Source organism: Calliopsis andreniformis, chromosome 3 (genome assembly GCF_051401765.1).
Source record: "Calliopsis andreniformis isolate RMS-2024a chromosome 3, iyCalAndr_principal, whole genome shotgun sequence".
NCBI classification, from domain to species: domain Eukaryota; kingdom Metazoa; phylum Arthropoda; class Insecta; order Hymenoptera; family Andrenidae; genus Calliopsis; species Calliopsis andreniformis.
The window spans coordinates 20,807,040-20,831,287 of NC_135064.1; the positions used below are offsets into that span (position 1 = coordinate 20,807,040).

General features: G+C 34.3%; 5 protein-coding genes and 1 pseudogene across 12 annotated transcripts; 5 read left to right on the top strand and 1 right to left on the bottom strand.

Moving 5' to 3' along the window:
- Positions 1-920: 920 nt before the first annotated feature.
- On the top strand, positions 921-4,136 carry LOC143188843 (LDLR chaperone boca-like). 5 transcript variants are annotated; one of them, XR_013003577.1, is made up of 7 exons: positions 921-1,250; positions 1,333-1,494; positions 1,579-1,653; positions 1,725-1,885; positions 1,967-2,108; positions 2,180-2,257; positions 4,029-4,098. XR_013003577.1 is itself a non-coding variant. In XM_076393315.1 (7 exons), the coding sequence occupies exons 2-6, from the start codon at positions 1,342-1,344 to the stop codon at positions 2,244-2,246; spliced, it is 597 nt and encodes a 198-aa protein (XP_076249430.1). In that variant the 5' UTR covers positions 924-1,250; positions 1,333-1,341; the 3' UTR covers positions 2,247-2,257; positions 4,010-4,136. The 5 variants fall into 5 exon arrangements, 4 of the variants coding, with proteins under 4 accessions (XP_076249432.1, XP_076249430.1, XP_076249431.1 ...); XM_076393315.1 differs by having other exon boundaries at positions 924-1,250; positions 1,967-2,111; positions 2,184-2,257; positions 4,010-4,136; XM_076393316.1 differs by having other exon boundaries at positions 924-1,250; positions 1,967-2,111; positions 2,184-2,257.
- LOC143177340 (uncharacterized) lies at positions 3,869-6,117 on the top strand (annotated as a pseudogene). Its single transcript, XR_013001551.1, has 3 exons — positions 3,869-4,462; positions 5,814-5,969; positions 6,067-6,117. The product of XR_013001551.1 is annotated as an uncharacterized LOC143177340 (transcript).
- A 1,212-nt stretch (positions 6,118-7,329) lies between these two features.
- Positions 7,330-9,656, top strand: LOC143177341 (uncharacterized). The gene is made up of 4 exons (XM_076375216.1): positions 7,330-7,675; positions 7,849-8,126; positions 9,292-9,447; positions 9,606-9,656. Exons 1-4 carry the CDS (start codon positions 7,330-7,332, stop codon positions 9,654-9,656), a joined length of 831 nt encoding a protein of 276 aa, XP_076231331.1.
- LOC143177049 (uncharacterized) lies at positions 8,815-9,385 on the top strand. The gene is made up of 2 exons (XM_076374811.1): positions 8,815-9,047; positions 9,121-9,385. The coding sequence occupies exons 1-2, from the start codon at positions 8,892-8,894 to the stop codon at positions 9,271-9,273; spliced, it is 309 nt and encodes a 102-aa protein (XP_076230926.1). The 5' UTR covers positions 8,815-8,891; the 3' UTR covers positions 9,274-9,385.
- A 105-nt stretch (positions 9,657-9,761) lies between the features above and the next one.
- Positions 9,762-23,923, bottom strand: LOC143177415 (putative multidrug resistance-associated protein lethal(2)03659). Of its 3 annotated transcripts, XM_076375302.1 has the most exons (13): positions 23,794-23,923; positions 15,694-15,841; positions 15,345-15,596; positions 14,773-15,028; positions 14,523-14,697; positions 13,995-14,151; positions 13,710-13,912; positions 12,302-13,622; positions 11,744-11,958; positions 11,395-11,436; positions 10,358-11,241; positions 10,141-10,248; positions 9,762-10,056 (listed from the first exon to the last, which is right to left on the bottom strand). In XM_076375302.1, the coding sequence occupies exons 2-13, from the start codon at positions 15,765-15,767 to the stop codon at positions 10,021-10,023; spliced, it is 3,723 nt and encodes a 1,240-aa protein (XP_076231417.1). In that variant the 5' UTR covers positions 15,768-15,841; positions 23,794-23,923; the 3' UTR covers positions 9,762-10,020. The 3 variants fall into 3 exon arrangements, with proteins under 3 accessions (XP_076231417.1, XP_076231415.1, XP_076231416.1); XM_076375300.1 differs by having other exon boundaries at positions 10,358-11,436; XM_076375301.1 differs by lacking the exon at positions 23,794-23,923 and having other exon boundaries at positions 10,358-11,436; positions 15,694-15,855.
- On the top strand, positions 18,692-21,423 carry LOC143177342 (uncharacterized). Its single transcript, XM_076375217.1, has 6 exons — positions 18,692-19,040; positions 19,459-19,846; positions 20,092-20,191; positions 20,288-20,395; positions 20,461-20,613; positions 21,373-21,423. Exons 1-6 carry the CDS (start codon positions 18,692-18,694, stop codon positions 21,421-21,423), a joined length of 1,149 nt encoding a protein of 382 aa, XP_076231332.1.
- Positions 23,924-24,248: the final 325 nt, after the last annotated feature.

The following is a 24,248-nucleotide window of genomic DNA, read 5'->3' on the forward strand; positions in this document are numbered from 1 at the left end:
TATATGGTACTTGTCCATATTTTTATGCTCGTACTTAATTCTGTGCCTTCGGATAAAAATCATTTATACAAACTCATCCGGAACTGTTATATATAAACTGAGGAATTCTTTTTTATTCCAATTTACTTATTAATATATAAGATTTAAAGAAAAGTATTTCGAGCAGCTTGAATAAATTGAGCGAGTGTTACGATCAAATCATATAATTAAATTGTTACCTATGATATATAAAGAAAATACAAAATTAATTGCCTTTTTAACTAAAAAAGAATTTGTAAATTCGAATCAGACAGATCCCCCCTTCCACCAGTCATTCACTCTAACCATATTTTTTTTATAGATCTATAGTTATTCTGTGTAGTAACCATTGAATCTGCGCCATCTTTGAGAACAAATCATCCGCGCCACCTGAGCGAGGTAGATGATACTAAGGTTTCCCGATTCATAGTATGCTCATTTTTCATAAAATTTGTAGTATCTGGCAAAAAATAAAAGACAGGAATTACGAATTAGTGAGAAACTTTGTTTATAGGTCGTGTGAACTATTATTCTGCAAAAAATTGGTTATAAATAGTGTCACAAGAATGTATACATATGAATGGAAGACCTATGATAAAAAACCTATGTGAGTGGAAAATTTTAGTAACACATACTTCCTTCAGAGGGCGAACATTGTATATGCTCAAAAATGGCGCGGCCAAAGTAATCATAGACAGTTATAGGCAGACAGAGCTGATAGGGCTGTCTTACACTGTTTTATGTCGTATGTTCAAAAGTTGCATGCCCTATCCACTTATCCAGTAATTATAGGTGGGATATCTATACAAATCAGCGTTGAATGTGATAACACTGATCTAGCATAAACATGCACGAGTTGCATAATTTAGTTGGCATCTGCACAGAATAAATTTGAACTACTCGGTCTTTTCGCGGTTTCAAGCCACTCAGTAAACCTTTTCTACTACTGGAATTTTTTAAGTCGTTCGGTTCTATCGAGCCACTTGATTTTTTCGATGTCAGCTAAATTGTTTTAAGTTTAAACTCGACTCGGATCGGAAACCAAGTCTCGACTCGGTTCAAATTTCGAGCTACTCGAATATTTGAGCATGCCGACATTCCTAATAGAGATTGATAGAGACACGTTCTTCATTCCAATTTGTACATATGTTATCAAATTATATCATTAAGATTAATTAAACGAGAAATTTTGAGTAAACTTTCTGAGAAACTATTGTAAAAAAGACTTGGAGGTATATATTCAGTGATTAGCTAATTTTCTAATAATTGAAAGAATTTGAAACTTGATGTTTTACTCAAAGTTGGATCTTGCAGGTTTCAAACATGAAGAAGGAGGTTATAATTTATGGAATGTTCTTATTATTTTATATCGAAGCGAGTAATAATGTGAAATCTGAGAAAAGAAAGTCGTGGAAAGACAAAGATATACGAGATATGACTGATGCTGACTTGGAGCATTTATTGGATCAGTGGGAGGTATATATTTCTTTATAATTAAATTGATATATGTATTGTTTATGATATTGTATAAACGTATGGATAAAATTTGTAATATTTTAGGAAAATGATGAACCTTTAGAGCCTGATGAACTACCAGAGCACCTTAGACCTAGTCCAAAAATCGACATATCACAGGTATAAAGTTTAAAATGTTTTGCAATTTTCTAGATATTTCATTTAGCATAAACTAATACTATTTTATATAGCTTGACATGACGAATCCTGATGATGTATTGAAAATGACAAAGAGAGGTAAAGGTGTTATGATGTTTGTTGACACTAACGAAGACATTTCGCCTGAACAAGCCGATGTAATTATGAAAATTTGGCAAACTAGTCTACAAAATAATCACATTATTGCTGAAAGGTATCTTATCATTCTTTATGGTGTTTTAAAGGTTATTAGAAAATGAAAAGCATCATCTATATGAAATTGTTGATTGCATAGGTATCCAATTGATCCAAAAAGATCTGTATTTCTATTTCGTGAAGGCTCACAAGCTGTAGATGCGAAAAACTTTTTACTTCAACAACCTGAATTGTCTCATGTTAGCCTTGAAGGCCAGATTTATTATAGAGATCCAAAAAAACAGGTAATGGAATATGTTAATAAATAAAACAAATGCTTGCCATTTTATATGTAACGAATTAATTATTTGTTACAGAATGCACATAAAAACCAAACTCAAAATAAAATGGATAAAAAAGAGACAAAAGTCGAATTGTAATTTTCTACAATGTATGATTTATAGTTTTTAAGAGTATAAGAAATTTCATTTGTATATTTTTATAAATGTATATACATTCACATATAAGCAAATATGTATGAAACCATTTTTGATACGATTTTTTCTGTTTATATGAATGTGTAAGATAAATTATTTATATTTTTTGTAATTCTACTTATTAATTGTTATAGAAATAGGAATATGTACTTGAATTCAAGTGATTTCAGGCAACTTGATCATTGTGAATGTGTGATTTTCCTTGTCTTAAAGTATACATTGATGTGTACAGTCACACTTGAATTCAAGTAACTTGACTTGTGTGAATACAAATTTGATATCAAGCTACTTAAACACAAGTGGCTTGATTTCACGTAACTTAACTAATCTGAACGAGTCCTTCAAGTAACTTAATTTATGTAAACATAAACTTGATATCAAGCCACTTGATGAATGCAAGTCGTCAATTATTATATTATGAATTTGTTGTATTTCTAAAAATACAGGAGAAAATTGTTACATAACTTATGAAAGAATTCTTCAATACTGTTCCACGTCATATGCACTGTTAACACGAATCCTTGATAACAATTTTCCAAAACTGAGTTCTCAATTTTTTGCACTTTGAATTATGCATCTGTTATATGTATATCGGAAACTGTCACCATTATCAAAATTATTTTACACTAAACATTAATCACTGTTTTTGTATGTACACGACCAGCTCGAACATCAGTGATGTCTTTACCACTTACTCAATGAGAAAGACTCTGTCATTATTGTGCGCTTTCCTTCGAATCACTATATTGACAATACATGGTACTATTATTGGAAATCACATTTGTATCTATAAGTCGAAAATTGTTCGTCCTAATTTTTTCATTATCTTATATCTATATTTCTCGACGTATGCAATTACGTACATATTCACATTCAGCGAAGAGCATCAAATGAAATTATCTATAAGTACAGCAGCAATCTAAGCGCAGAGAAAATTATGCAATATTAGTGTAATAAACTCAAGTTCTCGTAGAAAAAATGAATGTAAAACGATTACAAAACGAAACATACGAACCGTTCATTACTCTGCGAAGATAGTAGTAGGACTACCCAAGAAAGCTTGCAGCTTACATTGCAATTTACATGAGCAATTATTGTTTGTCAATAGTAGGGTGCAATTCATATTTCAAAGAAAGTTCTTATCCTACGATTGCAGTTTGTTTTCAAAACTTCATTTGTGGGAAGGCAGAAAGCAATGAAAGTGAGACCCTCATTTACGTTTGGCTCTTACGCACAGTAACTACTGCCTTTGAATAAAATTGTGGAATTTTATTTGTGTAACATTTTAGAGATTTTCGGTTGTGTAAATCATTGTATTTTACAAATGTTTCACAAAAGTGTATAGTGTTTAGTTATTATTTTTATAGAATCAGTTTCTATATTACGATGAAATCTTATCAATTTCGGATCGCGAAATCAAGCAAGATCTTTATATTTTTAGGGTACTTGTCCCTATTTTTGTGTCTTCGGATTAATTCTAATAATTCATATAAATAAAACTCCTCTTTATAAATGATTTTAATTCTAAAGCAGAGAAACAGGTAGGGGAACAGAAATAGGGACAAGTACCCTATTTGAATTAGTAAAAATTATTTAAATTAGTATGATTTATATGCTGTTTAAATTATTATGTATTTTGTATGTTGTACCACAACATTAATCTATTTCATAGATATTGCAAGAGTATTTTTCCACGCATGTTATAGGACCACGTTGAAATTAAAGACGTGTTTTTGTGGAGCGAACGTATTTTGTCAGTATCTGGAGGATGGCCTTTGCAACGCCTAGACACGAGAATCTTCCTGTTTCTACTCAGTACAATCATATTCATGACGACAATGTATTTGGATCTGATGAAATGCATGGGCGATTTCGAAATGATGGTGGAAAATATCCTGGAAATGGGAGTATTAACATCGACTTTTTTCGATATAATTTTGATTCGACGAAGTGAACAGTTAAAAATTATGATCCTTGAGATGAGGAAGGACATCACGAAGAAATTCTCTTTCAGAGATAGGGAAGAGGAACGCTTATATTTCAATTATAATAAATTGTCTTATCTTTTGGGAAAATGTATGATCGCGTTCCCATTTGGTAATAGTATCATAATGTACCTGCGTCCTCTTTTACACTTGCTTGCTCATCGCAAAGGTATTTAGGTTTACTCTATTGTACTGATTACCAAAAAAAGAAATTACATTTTTGTCAAATGAAGTATAGATTTTTTAAAGCTCTTATATTCGAAACTTCAACACGTTCGCTGCCTATCTGAAATAATATATCATACCAAAACTGCCAATCATGCAACATACCGTTAACTCAACACAGCTGTCTCACGCGATATCGCGTGAGCGGCAATTTACCACGGAAGCTTCGTCACGCGCCACCGCGTGATCGGCAGCGAACGTGTAAATACAATTTGTGGAAAAGATAGATATTCGTGATTTTGAGGCAACTGAATGAAACAGGGATGAAAGAATATTTTTAATGGAATATTTCTAAACATATATGTTAGTAAATGTAAGAAAAGCATTCTTTTCCAAGAATGTGTAATTTGAATGTGAATCATTTGGTCTATTTTAACAGACAAGGAAAATGATACGTCTCTGTACACCCTGCCATTTCGAGGACACTTTGTCTTCGACTATACTAAGGACGTTCGACTTTACAGTTTTCTGTATTTCTGCCAGGTTTGCTTACTATACGTAGTACTGTATCATTTAGTGCAATTTACCATCATGACTGGTCTCGTGTTACACGTTTGCGGAAAACTGTCGATTCTGACATATCGTATTAGAAATATTCGAATGGAATCCAGTCAAAGATTCATCGACGACGTTAAAGAGGTGGTGACCATGCATTTCAACTTGTCCAAGTAATTTATCCTTTCATGCCAAATATTATTTATATCAATTAAATATTATTATATCAAATGTTGTTTATACGTACAAATGTTATGTGATGAGCTTTACAGATTATCGCAAAATATAAACAACACGTTTCAATCGATCCTTCTATTAGAACTTTTGAGCCGCGGCGTTAGATTGGGCCTTGCATTGTATGTAGTCTTGATCGTAAGTACCTATAGGAAACAATACCAAAAAATTCAAAAATTCGAAAACTTTTAAATTGGGTATTTAATTCTATGTGAATTAAAAGTAGTTCAGTATGAGGTACAGAGCGAGGGTGACTGAAACGATTATTGTAATTTCCAGAAAATACGGACAGATTCAGTGGCTACAATTAATTTTCTTATATACGGTTTTACTCAAATGATTTGGTTGTACATATACTGCTACATAGGTGAACAACTAATTTACGAGGTTCGTAAATACATGCCCTTATATATAATTAATGTGAAACTTCAATATTTCAATATTCAATATTTTTCTTTTTGGAAATCCATCTTTGAAGCGGTCTTCACATGCTACGAAATGTGTATCCAATTTCGTCACTTAATTTTTAATCGTTTTGTACATACAACCTAAACGAGATAATATTCTTTAGTCCAATAGACTGGATGAAGCATTTTACAGTACAGCCTGGATCAAAATGAACAGTTGTAACAGAAAAACATTAATAATATGCATGATAAACGGACAGAAAACGATGTTTCTTAGTGCTGGGAATGTCTACGTTTTTTCACTCTTTGGTTTTGCTGGTGTGAGTACAGCGATTTATTTCATTAAATTGCTTATAGATAAATCGAATCAGTATTACAGTAGATTTTGAGGTAGTTACACATTCTTTTTTTAAATAGATCATGAAAACTTCAATGTCGTGCCTCTCTGTGCTACAAGCCAACATGTAAGAACTGCCATTCGGTAATACGAGTAGAGAAAGTTAAACGAATTTGCAATTATTATGTAAATGACGTATTGTTATCTTATTCGTTGATATGTACTGTATAATAATTACTTCTCATTAACGATCAGTTTTCTTCTTTTCTGTCTTGGAGCAAGGAATTCTGTAGAATAATCCATTAATCAACGAAAGTTGCTGTTAAAGTAATTGAAAAATCACTTGTACAATTAAAATGTACAATTAATACAAATAATTTTCTTCAAAGAACACATATTCACTTGCTAAAGTCAAAGTAGAGTCAAGAACCTGGAACTCAGAGATGTCAACGACTTGCTCAACACAGTGACGATCTACGTAATCTTCCTCAAAGAAAAAATTTACCTCAGCGACTCGAGTAATCGTTACTAATTTTGTTACTTATACCGCACGTTTAGAAATTCGAGACGTAGATGTATTAACTACATTAAAGCCGTCCCGAGAGTTGCAAAAAACATGATTTAAGTTCTCCAAGAAAAATTACTCCCCGCGACTTCTTTTTTAATCATACTCGTGGCGCGCTGAGGGACTGCACATAGAACCCATTACGACAAATAATTGATAAACATGGCGGAGAATAAACGCCGAAGAAATAAAGTAACGCGCGTAATTGTAGCAAATCGAAGTTTTCATGTAGGAGGCTGACGTAAAATAATTACAATGAAGGGACACAAAAGTGAGCCTTGCTCTTTTCTTCGCATCGACGTCGACGATAGGGGCTAAACTTCGACCTTCATTTGCGCGACGACTTTCATATGAAATGATTGCATATCGATTGTGTCCTGGGGATTGAGTTTGAACGAAGCTGTCTTGGTATAATTTGCAGTTTATTCTCTAAAGTCGATTAGTCGAAAAGTGGACGCGATGGTAGCGAGACGAGTATTTCTTCACATTTGGTTGCTGCACGCAAAACGTTTCTATGCATCGAAGATCGGATTATTGAAGCTTAAAATAAAATTGACAACTTCTTACTTTCTTCAAAATATTACCTATAGACATTTTGCATGTTGCAACCAGATGATAGGTACTCTACCTTCTTCACAACGTTGGAAAAGTTTACTGTGCACATTGTATATTATAGGACAATATTGTGATAAGAGATACATTGCTATTCAACGAACGCATTTTTTCATTGATTGGACTGTGGCCTATTCAGCATGGAAATATTCGATTCACGATATGGATGACATATCTTGGTCTGCACATAATTACGCAATATTGGGATTTGGGAGATTGGATGGGTCATATGGAAATGGTTGTTCTGAATATAATGGAGACAGCGTTGACAACAGCGATTTATATGGGCCTAATTTTGGTTCGATGCAGCAAACATTTTAAAGACATGGTAATCAACATGAGGAGAGAAGTCATCGAGAAACCATTTTACAAAAACGTCGAGGAGAAGCGTTTGTACTCTATATATAACAATGTGGCCTACTTGTTTAACAAATACGCTGCAGCAATGGCAATGTCGACAGTCTACATGATGTACTTTCGTCCTTTGATACCTTTGCTTCTCAGTATTCGAGGTAATCGGTTTGTTGTACTTAAAATTTTTCCTTTTTGTTTCTTACAGTGTAGGATGATTCATAAATTCATGTCCATAAAATAAGCAAAAAATGTTACATGATGTTTGTACACGCATTTATGAATCACTCTGTATAATTAGCAATTTAAGGCCTAACAAGGTACCTTTCTACAGGCAACGAGACAGCTGCCTATGAGCTTCCGTTTCGGAATCATATTATCGTAGACTACTCGAACAATGTAGGAATCTTCGTTTTTCTATATTTGTATCAGTTTCCTTTTACATATGTAGCAGTGTATCATGTAGGGCAAGTTTCTTTCGTTGGTAACTTTGTGCTGCACCTTTGCGGAAAGTTATCGATTCTGTCTTATCGTATTCGGAATATTCAAACTACATCGAGTCAGACTTTTAGAAACGGCGTTAAGCAGATAGTGGTCATGCACTTGGAACTAGTGAAGTAAGTATGCATTAGTTTGTTAGTCAGTAATTAGCTTTAAACTGGAGGGATTTTTACTATGCTAGTTTTGTACGGAGACTTCGACAGCAAGTGTCAGAAACTTCGAGGGGTGATTCTGTATAACATTCTAAAATAAGATGAAAATCAAGAGTGACAAAAATACGTTTGAGGTTTGGTATCAGAGTTATTAGATATTGAGAAAACACCTAAGATTCGTGTGAAATATGTCTGACTTGGGACTTAATCTACTTGGTTCGCTGTGTCTGATTTGGGACATGTTTTACTGATTTTGCTGTGTCTGACTTGGGGCATATTCCACTGACTTCGCTGTGTTTGATCTAGCTCTGGCTAGTGTACCTTGCTAGTAGAATAAGTCCCAAGTCAGACACATTTCACATATATTTCAGTTCAGATATTTTGTCAAGAATTATTAACTCTGAAACGAAGCCTACAAATGCATTTTTGATTCTTGATTTTCGTTTTATTTATTCATATTCCACTTCTATAAGGATTTTCATAAACATCTGCAGTTTAATAATCATACCTACACCCCTGTGTGGAAAAAGGAGATAACACCTCCTTTGCTTTCTATCCCTGTAAGCAGGCAAATGTTTCAACACACTTGTACAGATATAGTTGCTACGATAAAAAAAGAACAATGCTTTTGGTTTCCAACTTTTTACTGTTGAATCTGATAACTAATTCTGCATGAATGGGGAATAATTTGCCTATCTGCACATAATTTGTAACATTAGTGCTTATGAATTATGCAAATATATGCGGCTTGATTTTTAAAAAGACTGATATACCTTGTAGATTGTCAGAGCGAATAAACGACAGCTATCACTTAATTCTTCTGATAGAACTCGCGAGTTGTTGCATTCGACTAGGTCTCGCTATGTACATTTTGTTACTTGTAAGTAGACGTATGCTTCCTTTCCTTCTGTCCCTAGCAAGCGTACGTAATTAAATGTTTATACTACTTCCAGACATTAGACACAGATACAGTGGCTGCATTTAATATGATTCTGTACTGCGTCGTGCAACTTGTCTGGTTATACCTTTACTGCTACTTGGGCGAACAATTGGTTTACGAGGTGTGTTTTGTGTCTTTCTTAAGAATTGCTACTATTAGCGATTAACAAGGTGATAATACTTAGTCCAACGAAGTGGGTGATGCATTTTATGATGTAAACTGGCCGACAGTAAAAAGCAATGACAGAAAAGCGTTATTAATTTGCATGATAAATGGACAAAAAACGATGTATATCGCTGCGGGAAGATTTTATGTTCTCTCGCTTTTTGGCTTTTCCAGTGTGAGTAATTCGATTTATTTTGATTACTTACCGCATAAATCATTTTACTTTAAGAATCTTTGGAGAATGAAAATAAAAAACGTCGCTAGAAATTTAATATAATAATATCTTTTACCAGTAATATTATAGTTCTCGATAATTCTAATTTCTTTAAATAGATCGTGAAAACTTCAATGGCATGTCTCTCCATGTTGCGAGCAAACATATAAAAACGAAAATATGTATCGTGTAGGATAATAGTATGAAATATAAAATCGATTTATAATATATTATACACATATATTGTTTATTTTATTTAATTTTCCGTAATGGATTGCAATATTATTTAATAGTGCATTTTATTGGAATTCAATTTTCAATACAAAAACTGCTTACTATCTTTTTTATAGTAGACAATAATTAGTTATGCACAAGTTTCACTTTGGAAAGCACCATACTTTCTTTGTGTAAGTCAATGTAGCAAATTTAGCAAAGCTTTTAATTTGTTTTCGAATAGTAAAATATAAATCATGGGTATAAAAAGAATTTATTTAAATAGTGTATACGTTTAATGTCACTAGCACTGGACTATCATCAAGACGATGGTGATGCGTTATTTCTATAAAACCACTAAAAAAAATAACACATATTGTATTTTCTTTCTGTTACATATATTATTATACTGTGATTTTATCTTTATCAGTTTTTACTTACATTCTTCGCTACTTCGGTTAGAGTGTTTGCCATTGCAGCACCAGTTTGTTGCACCATTTTGTAAAAATATCCCCTCTTCTGTAGTAAAACGAACGGATGATCGAATTCCTAATATAACAGCAGTAACAATATTTGTGACATATCAAGTGAAACTTCTGGATACGATAAAAGATTTCATTACAAAGAATAAAGGTCACAGATATTTTGGAGTACTTACTACTAGATGACCTTGGTCCATCACAAGTATTTTATCACTATCCATTATAGTATTTAATCTATGAGCTATAGTGAAGACAGTGCAATCCATGAACTTCTTCCTGACTGTCTTTTGTATCAAGGAATCAGTCTGTGGATCAACATTAGCTGTGGCTTCATCGAGGACCATGATTTTATTATTCCTAACGAGTGCTCGAACAAGGCATAATAATTGACGTTGACCGACACTGAAGTTCGACCCTTCTTCAGCCACTTTACTATTTAAGCCAGCAGCCATGTCAGAAACCATGTCTTTCAATTCAACTTCTTGCAAAGCTTCCCATAGAGCACTGTCGGAATATTCGTCGAATGGGTCCAAGTTTCGTCGAAGGCTGCCCCCAAACAGTATTGGCTCTTGAGGTATAATACTGATCTTCGAACGGAAATCGTGTAACGCGATTTTATCCGTAGCGACATCGTCTATAATAATATCTCCTTCTACGTATGCTAATCGGAAGAGTGCGCTAATCAGAGAAGTCTTGCCAGCACCAGTTCTCCCAACGACACCAATTTTCTCTTTGGGCATTACCACAAAGTCGATCCCCTTCAGAATATAAGCACCTTTGGGTCCATACTTTAATTTCACGTTTCTGAACTCTACGAGACCCTTGGAAGGCCACCCTTCAGGAGGCTTTTTTTCTGGATCACTGTCCAAGAAAGGCTCTTCTTCTAGATTGCTATATTCCAGAACTCTCTCCACCGAGGTGATCTGATTTTCCAATTCAGCTGTTTGTCTCATGCCCCACTGCAAGATTCCAACCACCCCTGTAATCTGAGTGATTACTAAACCGATGTCTCCGGCAACAGCGAGATCCTCGAATACCAGAAACGTAACTGTGATCAAGCCTATGTAAATAAGACAGAACGATTCGATATAGAGACCGAAGGCGCGTGAAATGGAGATGAATATGAACCATGTTGAAGTGTGGAGGTCTTGGTGATTATCGAAATCTGATGCTACTATTTTTTCTGCCTTAAAGGCTCTGATTGTCGTCAGACCTTGCAAAGTAGCTCCAACGTGGTCAAACACTGGCGAACGAGCTGGAAAATGTCGTTATTAGTTAAAGTAGTTGAGGCAATCCGAAAAAAATCAATTTTGATTGAAAAAAGAGTTACTAAATTGAAGACCACAGAGCAAAAATAAATCTTGACAAGTTCCAAGATGAGTGTACAGGGAAATTGACAAGTCCAACAAGTGAAACAGGAGAATCATTTGACAAGTAAAAGAGAAACTCAGTTATTTAAATAATGAAGAACGTCCTGTTTCAAGCTTTAAAATTTAGGAAATCTGAGTTACCAAGTTCTTCTGTGGTCTTCAAATGTAATATTATAATTAAGAATTACTTACTGACACCCTCCATACGCTTTACAGCACGACTAGTTGAAATGTAAACTACTCGCATATAATAAAAAAGGAGCATAATGACACATGTCGGTATTAACAACCACGCGCTCACAGTACCAATGATTATCACAGTTCCCATGAAGTTCAGGAACATTATTATAACATCGAACATGGTTAACGGCATCTTTTTGTCAATAATACCAATATCTTTGGAGAACCTTTAAACAAAATAGAGCCATTAATATAAATTAAATGAATAGCCACCTCCGTCCAGCTCAACTCGAATCTCTACAGGGTGTATCAGAAAATGTGGGACACTTTTAGAAGGCAGATTCTAGATACGAAGACAATAAAAAAAGTTCATGTGCACATATTAGCTTTTTATAGTTATAAGCTATTTTATATCGCATACATCTAGTTTTTACATCTAGAACTTATTCTCCAAAAGCGTTCCACGTTTTTCTTACTTTGTATAGGTAGTGGGACATTTACTTTAGAATCTACCCTGCAAAAATGTCCTACATTTTTTGATACACCTTATATACAAATCTGTCTCTGTACCTGTTTAATATTCGACCAGCAGGATTGGTATTGTAAAAGTACATTACTGCGCGCACGATACTACGGAACATCTGGGCATGTAAGTTCTTCGAAGCCCTCATACAAACCGCGTAGTAGATGAACGTTTGGAATACATAGGCACAGACGACGCCCAAAGTCAAGCCACTATAAAGATAAATAATTCCATGACGAGACAGCGGACCATGCCATTGAAAATCCATCGTACCATTCTCGTTCCTAACCCACGACGCCACCTCGGTGTTCACCCAGAACGCGAGCAAATAATCAGTACCAGTCGCCATCGACTGGCTCGCGACAAACAAGATGAACATCATCACTAACAACGCAACGTTTTTGCTCGCTTTCCAGTAAGCAAGGAACACTTTAATAGAGATCTTCCCGAATGTCCTCGTTTCAGCCACTTCGACAGGCTCTTCAGTTGACGCAATTTCCTCGACTCTCCTGGAGTTCTCCACCGAATGCCTATTGTTCTTTCCATCTTCAGATTTCTTGCTCTGTCTGTTTTCATCGAGATCCTCGAAGATCTTCAAGAAGTCTAGATGCATGTGCTGAAGCTCTTCGAAGCTGCCCCTAGCTTGGATGCTCCCGTTGTTCATCACGATGATCTGATCAGCGGATTGTAAGTACTGGACCTGATGGGTGACTAGGATTCGAGTTTTTTCTTTGAGGAAGCCATATATGCATTCGTCGACGATGCGACTCCCGACGTGTGAGTCTACTGCTGATAGAGGATCGTCTAGCAGGTAAATATCAGCTTCTGCGTAGACGGCACGAGCCAGATTGATTCTAGCTCGTTGACCACCGCTCAGATTGATTCCCCTTTCGCCAACCATAGTCTTATCGTGATGAGGCATGGAATCTATGTCGCGTTGCAGTTGGCAGACTCGAAGCACCTCGTCGTAGCGAGCCTTGTTCATGGGCTGGCCGAAGAGGATGTTTTGCTTGATCGAGGAGGCGAAAATCCACGGTTTCTGATCAGCGAAACTGATCTTTCCATGGGTTTCCAAGACTCCGTCCTCCAGGGAAAGTTCGCGAAGCATTGCTTGTAATAAGCTGCTCTTTCCCGCGCCTATTTGGCCGATGATCGCTATGAAGCTACCGGTTTGTACTGTTAAGTTTATATTTCGTAGAGTGTAATCCCTGGATATGTCCCATTTGGCACTGACATTTTTTAAATAAACAGGCAGCGCTTCTGTCGCTACTCGCCTTTGAGTAGTTTTTGGTTCTGGAAGCTCGGGGTACATCATGAATTCCTCTAGGCGTTTGATAGAGACGGATGCTTCTGCCAGTGTGTGAATGCCTAGGTAAATAATGCAATATTGTAGTGACTCGAGAATATGTAAGAATATGTAAACGTATTTATTTTGATTTGAATTCAGCAACTCACTCAAAGCAAAGCCAATAGTCATAGAACTACGTAAAAGAGTAAAAAATGCTGTGGTCATGAACACTTTCTCGGCGTTGATTGTATTCCCAGTTAAAACGTATGTTAATACAGTGATAAAAATACCAACACGAGGAACATAAATGTCGAAAGTTAACCCAAACTGTTCGACTATCGAGAATTTTTTAATTACGTCTACTTCTTTCCTAAAAAGAGGAATTGTTAGTAATTTGGATTGTCAGCGCCTGTATTACTAAATTGCTATGATGTATGATGAGTTTCTCTTACCGCCTTGCTTTTTCAACGAGAAGCGAATATGGGATCTCCCAAACATACATTTTGATTATTTCCACTCCAGCGATGATCTGATTCATCAATCTTAATCTATTATCTGTCTTCTGCGCCGAGACGAGAGTTAAACCTGATACCTTTCGTCCTAAGAATACTAAAGAATAACACAGAAATATAATAAAAAAGTGTTTTGTTCAACAATTTTGGGCCGAAAAATTGTGGATCTTTGAACTATTGTAACTTTGTAAAAAAAAAATCGTCATTTAAAAGGGAAAAGCCTCTACTTTCGCACTCATGCATTGAATTTTCTCGGAGACCCTTCTGGATTCAGCTGCGGGGGGAGAAAGGAGTGGTTGTTTTCCTTCCTCTAAAAATTTTCTAAACTCGAACGATCCGAAGGAGCATAACATTTTTTTTTCAAAGATCGACCATCTTTTGGTCCAAAACGATTATATATTGTTTTGTTTGAAACTTGTTAATTATTGTCTTTCTAATGCACTGTGACTTGCATTATTTTATTCTTACGTTGCAATGGTATACACAACAAGAACATCGATAATCCAGAAATAGCTCCAAATCCAAGTTCACGGTATATAAGATATGCTATCACAAACATCTGCAGAGGACCGATCCATAAGTAATGAATGCCAAATACAAAATAATCGAGCCTGTTAACATCGTTGCTCAGAAAATTCACCATCTGAAAGGGTAGCAGGAACCTTAACATGCCTCTAGAATTAATTTTAATCTATTTAAATAAATTTTATGTTTCTACCTGCCCAGTAGACGTTGCATTTTCGAGGACAGTGCTTGATAATCGTAATATTTTCCTGTATATTAATGTACAGCAAGCTATTCTAACTTTCATTCCCACATGCATTAAATTTTGCAAAGACCAATGGATGATTACAGCGTCCAGCAAAGGCAAAAGGCAAAATGCTGCAGCATAGTAGTATATATCTACGTCCCATCCACTTCTACTTCCTGCGAAGTAACGAAGCAATCTGGCGAGGAAGAATGGTTGTGCGAGTCTGAAATATAATGTTAGTTAGATATTGGCTGTTCTTCAATTATTAGATAGATTATCACATATTGCTGTCATTGAAAAATACGTGTAATGCTTATGATTTATACATTTTGAAACAATAATTGATAGATTGTTTTAAATCTAAAGATAGAATGAAGAATTTCGTAAATAATTCACTACCTTGTTTAACATTATAAAAAGGAGTAAAATAGTTCCAATAATAACAGGTTGACAATTCATTAAAAAATCTGATGAAATTGATACTTAAATCATTTTAAATAGTATTTTATATCTTTAGAAATATACTTTTGTCTTCGTACCGTATAACAAATTCGAGAACGAACAAAGCTAATCCAGTTTTAATAACAGTCCTGCCGAAGCAATAATAGAGTACTCTGAATAGACTCGGTTTGGCGCCATCCTTCTTCTTTTCGCATCGTTTACGCTCAATTTCCCAATTCTTCACGATACGTTGCCCTAAGTAACTGCTTTTATCTTCTCGTAAAGGAGAATACAGATCACTCTCTTCCAGGTCCCTTTTGTACCCGAGCAAGAACAGCTTGAGAATCCACCTGTTTGTTGGACGTTCAATTTCATATGCATGTTATTAGAATATGTTTAAGCGAGTATGAGCGAATTTATTCAAGTGTATTCACTATGGTTTCTTACCAGAACGTGAGTATAGACAACGTGTTGGCTTTCTGTCGTGGATTTTTCACTTCTTCCCTCTGAGTTTTGTCCATTTTTGTGAAGGCAACCGTTTCTTGTCATCTCAAAATGTTTATAAAAAATATATCTGTTGCATGTATTTTACTTGCTGTAATTAAAAGTATGCCGATAAGAGGTACGTTATATTCATAATTGATTTTTTAAATAATTGAATTGTGTTTCAGGTTTCACCAAATACGTTGTTCAACTTCAAACAGTTTAAAATTAAATAAAAAATAATTCAAAAAATTGGCGTGTCAAATTTTCTTATATTTTAATAACTGATTTTTTTGAAGATTTATTTATTGCCCCTTATTATTTAATTATTTTTTTAAATAAGTGTCACGTAAAAATCTCACCACACGAACATCAATGATTTAGGAGACCACCTCTGCACTCTTTCGAGGTAACATTAGATCTGACAATGAGACCGACATAGTAGTTTTAACATTGTTATATGATGTGTCTTATCAAGCGTGATGTAAAGTGCATGAGTAATGTCGATGATAATATCGCGAAGGCAACGATTTCTTTTTCATTAACCTAAAGTGTAGTTGTAGTAAACTACTATTTGTAAAAGAATCATATTTTTTGGTTCTTCAAATCCTAAAACACTGGAACATAATTATTTCTATTTTTTTTATGTTAAATAAATAGTTTCATTTATTATGTTACATGTAATTATTGTTATATCTTTTCTTAATCTTAAAATAAGGAAAGTAATAGAAATTTTAAATATTAATAGTATCTCGTTAAAATGTTTTAAGTTTGTATAGTACTAAGTAAAATTTTTCACACCTTTTTCTAATAAAAAGAAATCATATCATATTGTTAAACGTATAGAAGTGTATTTAATTAATAATTTGTTCACCTTACGCGATGACAGAACGAAATTCCATTCCGGAAGTTACTTTGCCATTAATATTTATCTCACTTTAGGATATTTACAGACTAGATTTATAATTGTTTTGAGTCAAACGATATCACGTGCGTTCAAGTGGAAGATAATTGTGTATCTTGCAATCAGTCTCAAAAAGTCATCAGTAGTTACTTAAATTACATCATTCACAGACGTAAACTCCACTATCAGACTTTTATCGATTGTTTGATCTATTGTGTAAATATCTTATTGTTCTTGGATATATCTATGTATAAACGTTCGATATATAAAAAATAAATGCACATGTTTTTGACACATTATTATAATTATACCTAACAAAAGAAAATACGTCTATCGTGAATCGTGAATATACAGTAATGAAATGTTATTTTAGATTACAACAAACGAATTTAAGTTAACATTACTATTGAGTTTTAACGGATCAACTAATATTCACCTCATTTGTCGACCTATTCAACACAACAATTAAAAATTACCTTCATGGCACTAAAGACTCTACTTCCATTCATTAATCTAACAAATGAATAAAATCGCAAATATCTCGAACTGTATTATTACAGACTCATTATAAACGAACAGTACACACTCATTCTGCTTGAAGGTAACTCACAAATCAGTAAATTCCACTAAGTTCCACCTCGAGGTTCCAGCTTATCACTATCTGCAGCACTAGATTTACAACCATTTCGAGGACACATTGTATTTCTCGAATTTCAGCAATTTTTCCAGATTGTGCACGACGCGAGTGCGACACTTGACAAGCTATTAGAAAAATGGTAGCAATTTAGAACTAAAAACTATTTTCAAGTGCAAAGATATCAATCACCATTAAATTTCTTCCCTTCGTATGAGCTAACATCTGACAAATCTCACCTACAATACGTGAGTCTAGCTGGAAGAAAAAAGGAGACTAAGGGAGATATCCTGCGATGTTTTCAATCGACCATGCAAGGTATAGTAATCGTAGCAAACATAAAATCGTTCTCAGCATTGTAGTTATAAGATAATTATTCAGTACAAATTGTACAGATCGATTCCAACAAAATATGCGCTTCAGATAGGTATCAATTTTCACGCGAAATTGCTGTCTATCGATTCTTTGTAAAAAAACGACGACCCGCGCTGCGGTTCGATTTGCTTCGGATCAGTCGACGCGATGACAGTAAGATACGTTTTAGATGTAACTTTCTTAAAACACTAAGTTAGAATTTTTCTCGGGATCGAGTCGGGGCTCGAAAGTCTCTAATGTTCGGATACCTGAATTTGTAATTAGTTTGGATTGGATTGGAATCACCAAACTTTGTAAATTTCGAGTACCTGAATCTATAGTCAGGCTAAACAGTGGTCATAGATCTGGAATCTAGAAACTTTATCAGGATGTGTAAGTGTGATGCCTCTGTATGACTTAACTTATGGATATTCGAAATTTACAGATAACCGAAATTCTAGGGATAACTAAAATTCTGGTGATAATCCATATTCTAGAGATAACCGAAATTCTGGTGATAATTGAAATCCTAGGGACAAAAAAATTCTAAACATAACTGAAATTCTAAAGATAATCAAAATTCTAGAGAAAATCGAAATTCTAAGGATAACCGAAATTTATATCTAAACATTACAAACTGTCGGGTCCCCACCTGATCAGCGTCCTACCCAACTCGAGCATTAGTCAGCCATAATTTCGGGTGTCCACGTTCGCATAAATTTGAATAAAACTATAAATAAATTAACCCCCTACCCTTTCCCAAATATTGAGATTTATTTAATTTCCTAGTACGTAATTTATGCAAAAGTCCCTTGGCTCCATCTTATTACCCCTATTCACGGACGCCTTGGAGCATTCAACGCACAGTGGATACTATTCAACTGAACTGCATAAATTAAACAGTAAAACGAAATAAATTTAGGTGTACAGACAAACTGGACCGAGATAAACATAGCATGTACGTGTTCCAGAAAGAACAGCTTCAAGTGAGAGACGTGTTCGTGCTGAACGAACGTATCTTTTCGATATGCGACGTCTGGCCGTTGAGGAAGTCTTACAAGAGATTCGTCATGTTCACGTTGTACCTCGTTGTGTACATCATCCTGATGTACACCGACCTGTTCAACGCACTAGGCAATCTCAAGCAAATGGTGGAAAATATAATGGACAGCACAATCGTGACCACCGCGTTCTTCATGCTGTTTCTGGTTCGGTGCAACAAAGTGCTCGCGCGGGTGATCATGGCGATTAAAAGTGACATTGCCGAGAATAATTTCAAGAATCTCGACGAAATGAGATTATATCTGTCGTACAATCAAATATCTGACGCTTTTGAACGGTACGCGGTCTCGGTGACGTCTGCGACGATAGTAGTGTACTACTTCAAGCCTCTGATACTCATATTTACATCGAATTCAGGTATTTATACGTTGGTACGTACTTATTCTTACAGAACTAGCAATAAGAGCAGAAGGTAGAGACAAGAATAATTTTATTGTGACGAAGAATGATGAATAAACTTCTAAGTAGATACTTGCTAGAAAGGAGTAAGTTCTAAATTCAGTACAAATTTATTTGATTAATTTAAAGTGGCAAATGTTATTTGTCTAAAAGAAATTCGATAAGTTGATTATGTTATTATAGATAAATATATAGATTTGAGGGAATCTGAATGATGTTCCATTTTAATCCTGAGCAATCTAGGAATAATCGAGTTATCTCATCGAGTTTTCGAAAATAGAAACAAGAAGGTACTATATATTATTGTTTAGGTATTATGCAGATATTTCAAGTTAAAAAATATTAAGTTTAGAAAACGTAACACTGTACTTTTCAGTTTGTATTATTGTGCTAATAACAAAATATGTACAAAGCAAAATTTATGATTACGTCATAATGAAAAAGAAGGATGCTTTCCAATTGTTTATCATTACAGAAGAAACTAATGGTTCAACATCTTATGTGTTACCTTTTCGAGTCTACGCTTTTCTCGATTACCATGATAACTTCAACAATTACCTTATTATGTATGCCTATCAGCTACCGCTCATGATGCTAGGACTGTGCCATGTAAATACTGTTAGCTTATTGCTTAATTTGATTTTACATATTTGCGGTAAATTATCCATTATAACGTATCGAGCGGAAAATATTGCAACACGATCGTCAGGTCTGTTCCATCACCAATTTAGGGAGCTAATAAACTCGCATGAAAAACTAATACGGTAAATTCAATACTATATTTTTTTTATACAAATTACTTCTAGTTTGATTGTTTGAATATTTAAATATTTGAACATTTGAACATTTGTATATTTGTATATTTGAATATTTGAATATTTGAATATTTGAATATTTGAATATTTGAATATTTGAATACTCGAGATTTTTTATTTAAAAGTACTTTGCTAGATCTTTTTTATCGTTAAATTTTTTTTAATTTAAAAAAAAGCGAGACGATTTTTTACAGAATGGCTAACTCTATAAATTCAGCGTTTCGACTGGTACTCATGATCGAACTAATACAAACGAGTATCAGAATGGCTGTTCTGATATACATGATACTCTTAGTACGTGTGCCAAGATTACTGATTGCTCTCACCTTTACTTCGTGCAGTTAACCTTCAAAAATTTACACGAAATTCGTATTGCTTCCTAACTTTCAGGGTGCAGATGGTAATTTAGTGAGCACCTTCGTATTACTCCTGTACATTTTAATTGTAATTTCTATGCTGTACTTGTATTCGTTCATCGGCGAACAACTATCATACGAGGTAAGGGATATTATATTCTATTATTATATAAATATTTTAAGATTTATAAACGAAGGAATATTTAGTCTAAGAAAGTGTGGGACGCGTTTTATGCTTCTAACTGGCTGGAACTGTCGAATGACAACCGAAAAATATTGTTAATAGCTTTGTGTAATAGAAAACCGCTACTTCTGACTGCTGGAAAAGTTTATACCTTCTCGATGTTCGGTTTCATCGGAGTAAGTAAATGTTATGAATGAAAGTGAAGAAATTTTCAGAACACTCATTTTGAAACACTCTGTACATGTTATGTTCTGAATCTGAATCGTGTCAATTGTTTTACATTGAACAATTCAAAAGAATTCATTCACAGTTTTTCGATCTGAACATTCGTTTTCGAGATATTAGCAATTTAAGTTTGAAGCTAATTTTTAATGGCGGATATCCAGTTTGACTTTCAAATTTTCAATCGTTATAAGAAATATTTGGTTATTTTAAATTAGTCAAAGGAAAAAAAAAAGAGAAGGAAGTACTAATACTAATAGTAAATATACTCACATTAATCATATCGATTACTTGCAAAAAGGTGTAATCGAAGACGAGTATTGCTCGACTATTGTTCCACTATCTGAACTCTGGCTATCATCTTGAACAGTGTGAAGTAATATTCTTAGAAAAATGTCCGATCACCGTCGCAGCAGAAATAATACTGATCATTTGAAGCTGGGTTTGCTCGTCTCGAAATTCAGAACAAACAAAAGAGAGGTCAAATAGTTAAAAGAGGTGAAAGGATCATCAATCAATAAGAGCTCAGGGGTGTGAATAAGGGCTCAGAAAAATGTTGAGTACAGTAAAAGCATAGAAAGAGAAATTCTGTATTTTCAATCTCAAACTATGCTCACAGATATCTTGAAAACAAAATCTCAGATTCTAAAACAATAAAATATTTCCCAATAGCTTTTGTTATAAAAATGTCATAAACTAATATATTCTAACAGATCATGAAAACTGTGTTCGGGTTCGCCTCTCTGTTACGAACCGTAGTGTGATGTGAAGAATGTGAAATGATTAGTCAACTACATACATCTCCACATGATTTTAGATAAGACATTTTAGATTTTTTAAATAAATATTTTAGATTACAAACACGTGGCGGTTCTATTTTTCATTTATTCTTATCTATTATCTGTTCTTATTTTCACGTAAACAGAAGTCGACAGAAAACTTTATGAATGCGAGAAATTTTTAGGTTATTAAGAAAAAGCAATACTTAGAAGCTAAAATTATCAATTATTTTATAATTATGAAATACTTCTCCGAGTATATAATATTTGAAGTTTGCTCAGTTAATAAGAATATAGGAAGAATATTTTTATAATATCGTGATATTTATTTCGATTAGATGAACGTATGATATCGAGGCAGACAGTATTTATACCGAAACCTGATATGGTCGTATGCAGTGTTTCTTATATTTGATGTGTTATCAGTGCTTATTTCCAGACAGATTTATAAGGCGCCCCAACTGCACTATTACATGTGCAGACTCAAGTCAACGCACTTTTCCTTTCCTACAAACATCTCGGCAAATACTGTACAGAAGCTTCTACAAATATCGTATCGCAAATAAATACTGTTTGCAAACTACAAACAGATAGATACTGGATCTCCAGTTAAAATCCTTCTCTAATAAAAATGAATAGGCTTACTGTCAGTCCTACTTCTGAGTATAATTTTTCACTGAGCCAATAAAACATTTCCTTAAATTCGGCATCAGAGCGAATGTGTGTTATGAATTTGATTCAGGTGTTGTAGCTAAAGAATAATTTTTCAGTCATTCAGTACGAACACATTCTGTTCAACAGAATATTAATGTAAGCTTACAATTGTGCAAAAAATTATTTCTAATTCAAATAAATGACTGAGCTTCTCCTTGAATACACGTAGGCTATCAGTTTAAAATTCCACATGTTCAAAGCCATGTTGTCTTTCGACGGCGAAAGTGTCCTAAGTGGCACAGTACGCGATCGATAATGGAAACATTCAATTGAAGGTTAGCTGGGTGTGCTCAAATTTAATTTATAGTTTAGCGACTATGTGGACAAGTAATACGAGCAATTTTTCCTCAGTATACAACAAAGTATGAAAGTGTGTCTAGGCTTCTCTCTTTGATTCACAGGATAAGACCTTGGCCGGATTAGCCACATACTTACGTAGCTATTTCTTTCCCTCGACTGTTCTTATTGTTCGTACTTTTTCTTTTCTTTAGTCTTTTATATAAGCGTATACGTGTTTAACTATAAGCAAGGCTATCTATTTCAAGTTGTAAACTATGTACAATAAATTATCTTAAACAGTGTACAGCATTTGCAGAGTTTTACACCTTCAAGTATTTCGAGACTACAAACCATATATTTCGAAAACACACACTTAAATAGTATGGCGATAGGGAAATGAAATTCTAATGTTCATTCGAAATTTTTCAGCGTTACATAGATATACATATATTGAGTTCCTTCGTGTTCATGAATTTCAGAAAAGAAATTCAATTGTAAATGAAAATATATGCGATGTATTAAATTAATTTTGGTAGATAGAAGTCTTCAATTACTAATCTTTTTACAAACTGAAGGTTTTGCACTTTGGAAAATATCTTCTAGTATCTCTGATTTTTAATGAATTCTCGTACATAATGTTCAATCGTAAAATATTTACACAAATGTTAAAATTCAATTCAAATTTTGAAAGAACGTAAGAATTATAGGTATCGCCATAAAATGAATTCTACGAAATTTAGAGAAGAAACTTGGTAAAAAATTTAGTTAAAACTGGCAGTAATAATATTGAAAATATTCTATCACATCGATTAATGGAACGCGTGAAAAAGTTTTACTGTTAAAATATTCTTTCCTCTACTCGTCATTCGATACATGAAACTTCACATTTAATACAGTCCAATATTTTCCTAAAACCCTACAGAACAACGTCGATGCAAATATATTGTTAAGAAACGTATGTATCACGCTAATCGTGTGAATCATCTGATATTGAAAAGGTTAAAGAAGCATTGACACTAAGCTATTGGCGTGCCGCATTCCTCATGGTAAACTACAAATGGTTGAAACCATTGTGCTAGCACCACACTTTATTTACCACTGTGACCTCGTTATTATCAATTAGTTGTTCCATTAATCTCAATATGAAAAACTGTACACAACACGAACACGTACCCTTGACTTTTACGCCATTCGAAGAAGTGAACTACTCTTCGAACTTCCTGAACTTCGATCGACTTAAACTTTTCTTCGATTCTCTCATTTTCGATAAGTAAAAAATTGACAGTGAAAAGTGTCGCAGACAAAAATTGACGTCGATACGAGAAAGCAACAATGGAAACAATGAAACAGCAGAAAGCTTACCGCAAACTAGTATTCGGGACGATTATAAAGGATGTTCAATGATTGACGTTGTACAGCTGTTTCGAAATGGTTCGCGGCATCTGAGCTTTCTTGCTTTTTTAGATAACTACACAGCGTGCACTAGCGTTCTGCCAACTGCAGAACAAGTAAAAGGAACAAACGTTTATATATGTGGTGTAATACGCACAGTATCAGTATCGATCAAGGTAATAGTGTTTGCATTATTCTTATCATTTGAAATATTATCTGGTCTCGCGTTTCACAACAAACACTGTCCAACTGGTGAAAATCGATTTCGACCGCACCAGTGCTCGGCCATGTTCCCTGCTGTCGGAAATTTGCGTTTTCATTACATTTTTAGGTTAAAAATCACCAGTTCGAAGGGAATCACGTTGTTGTGTCTCAGGGCAACGAACTATTAAACGGAGAATGCTCCGCGTTCGAAAGTCCCTGTG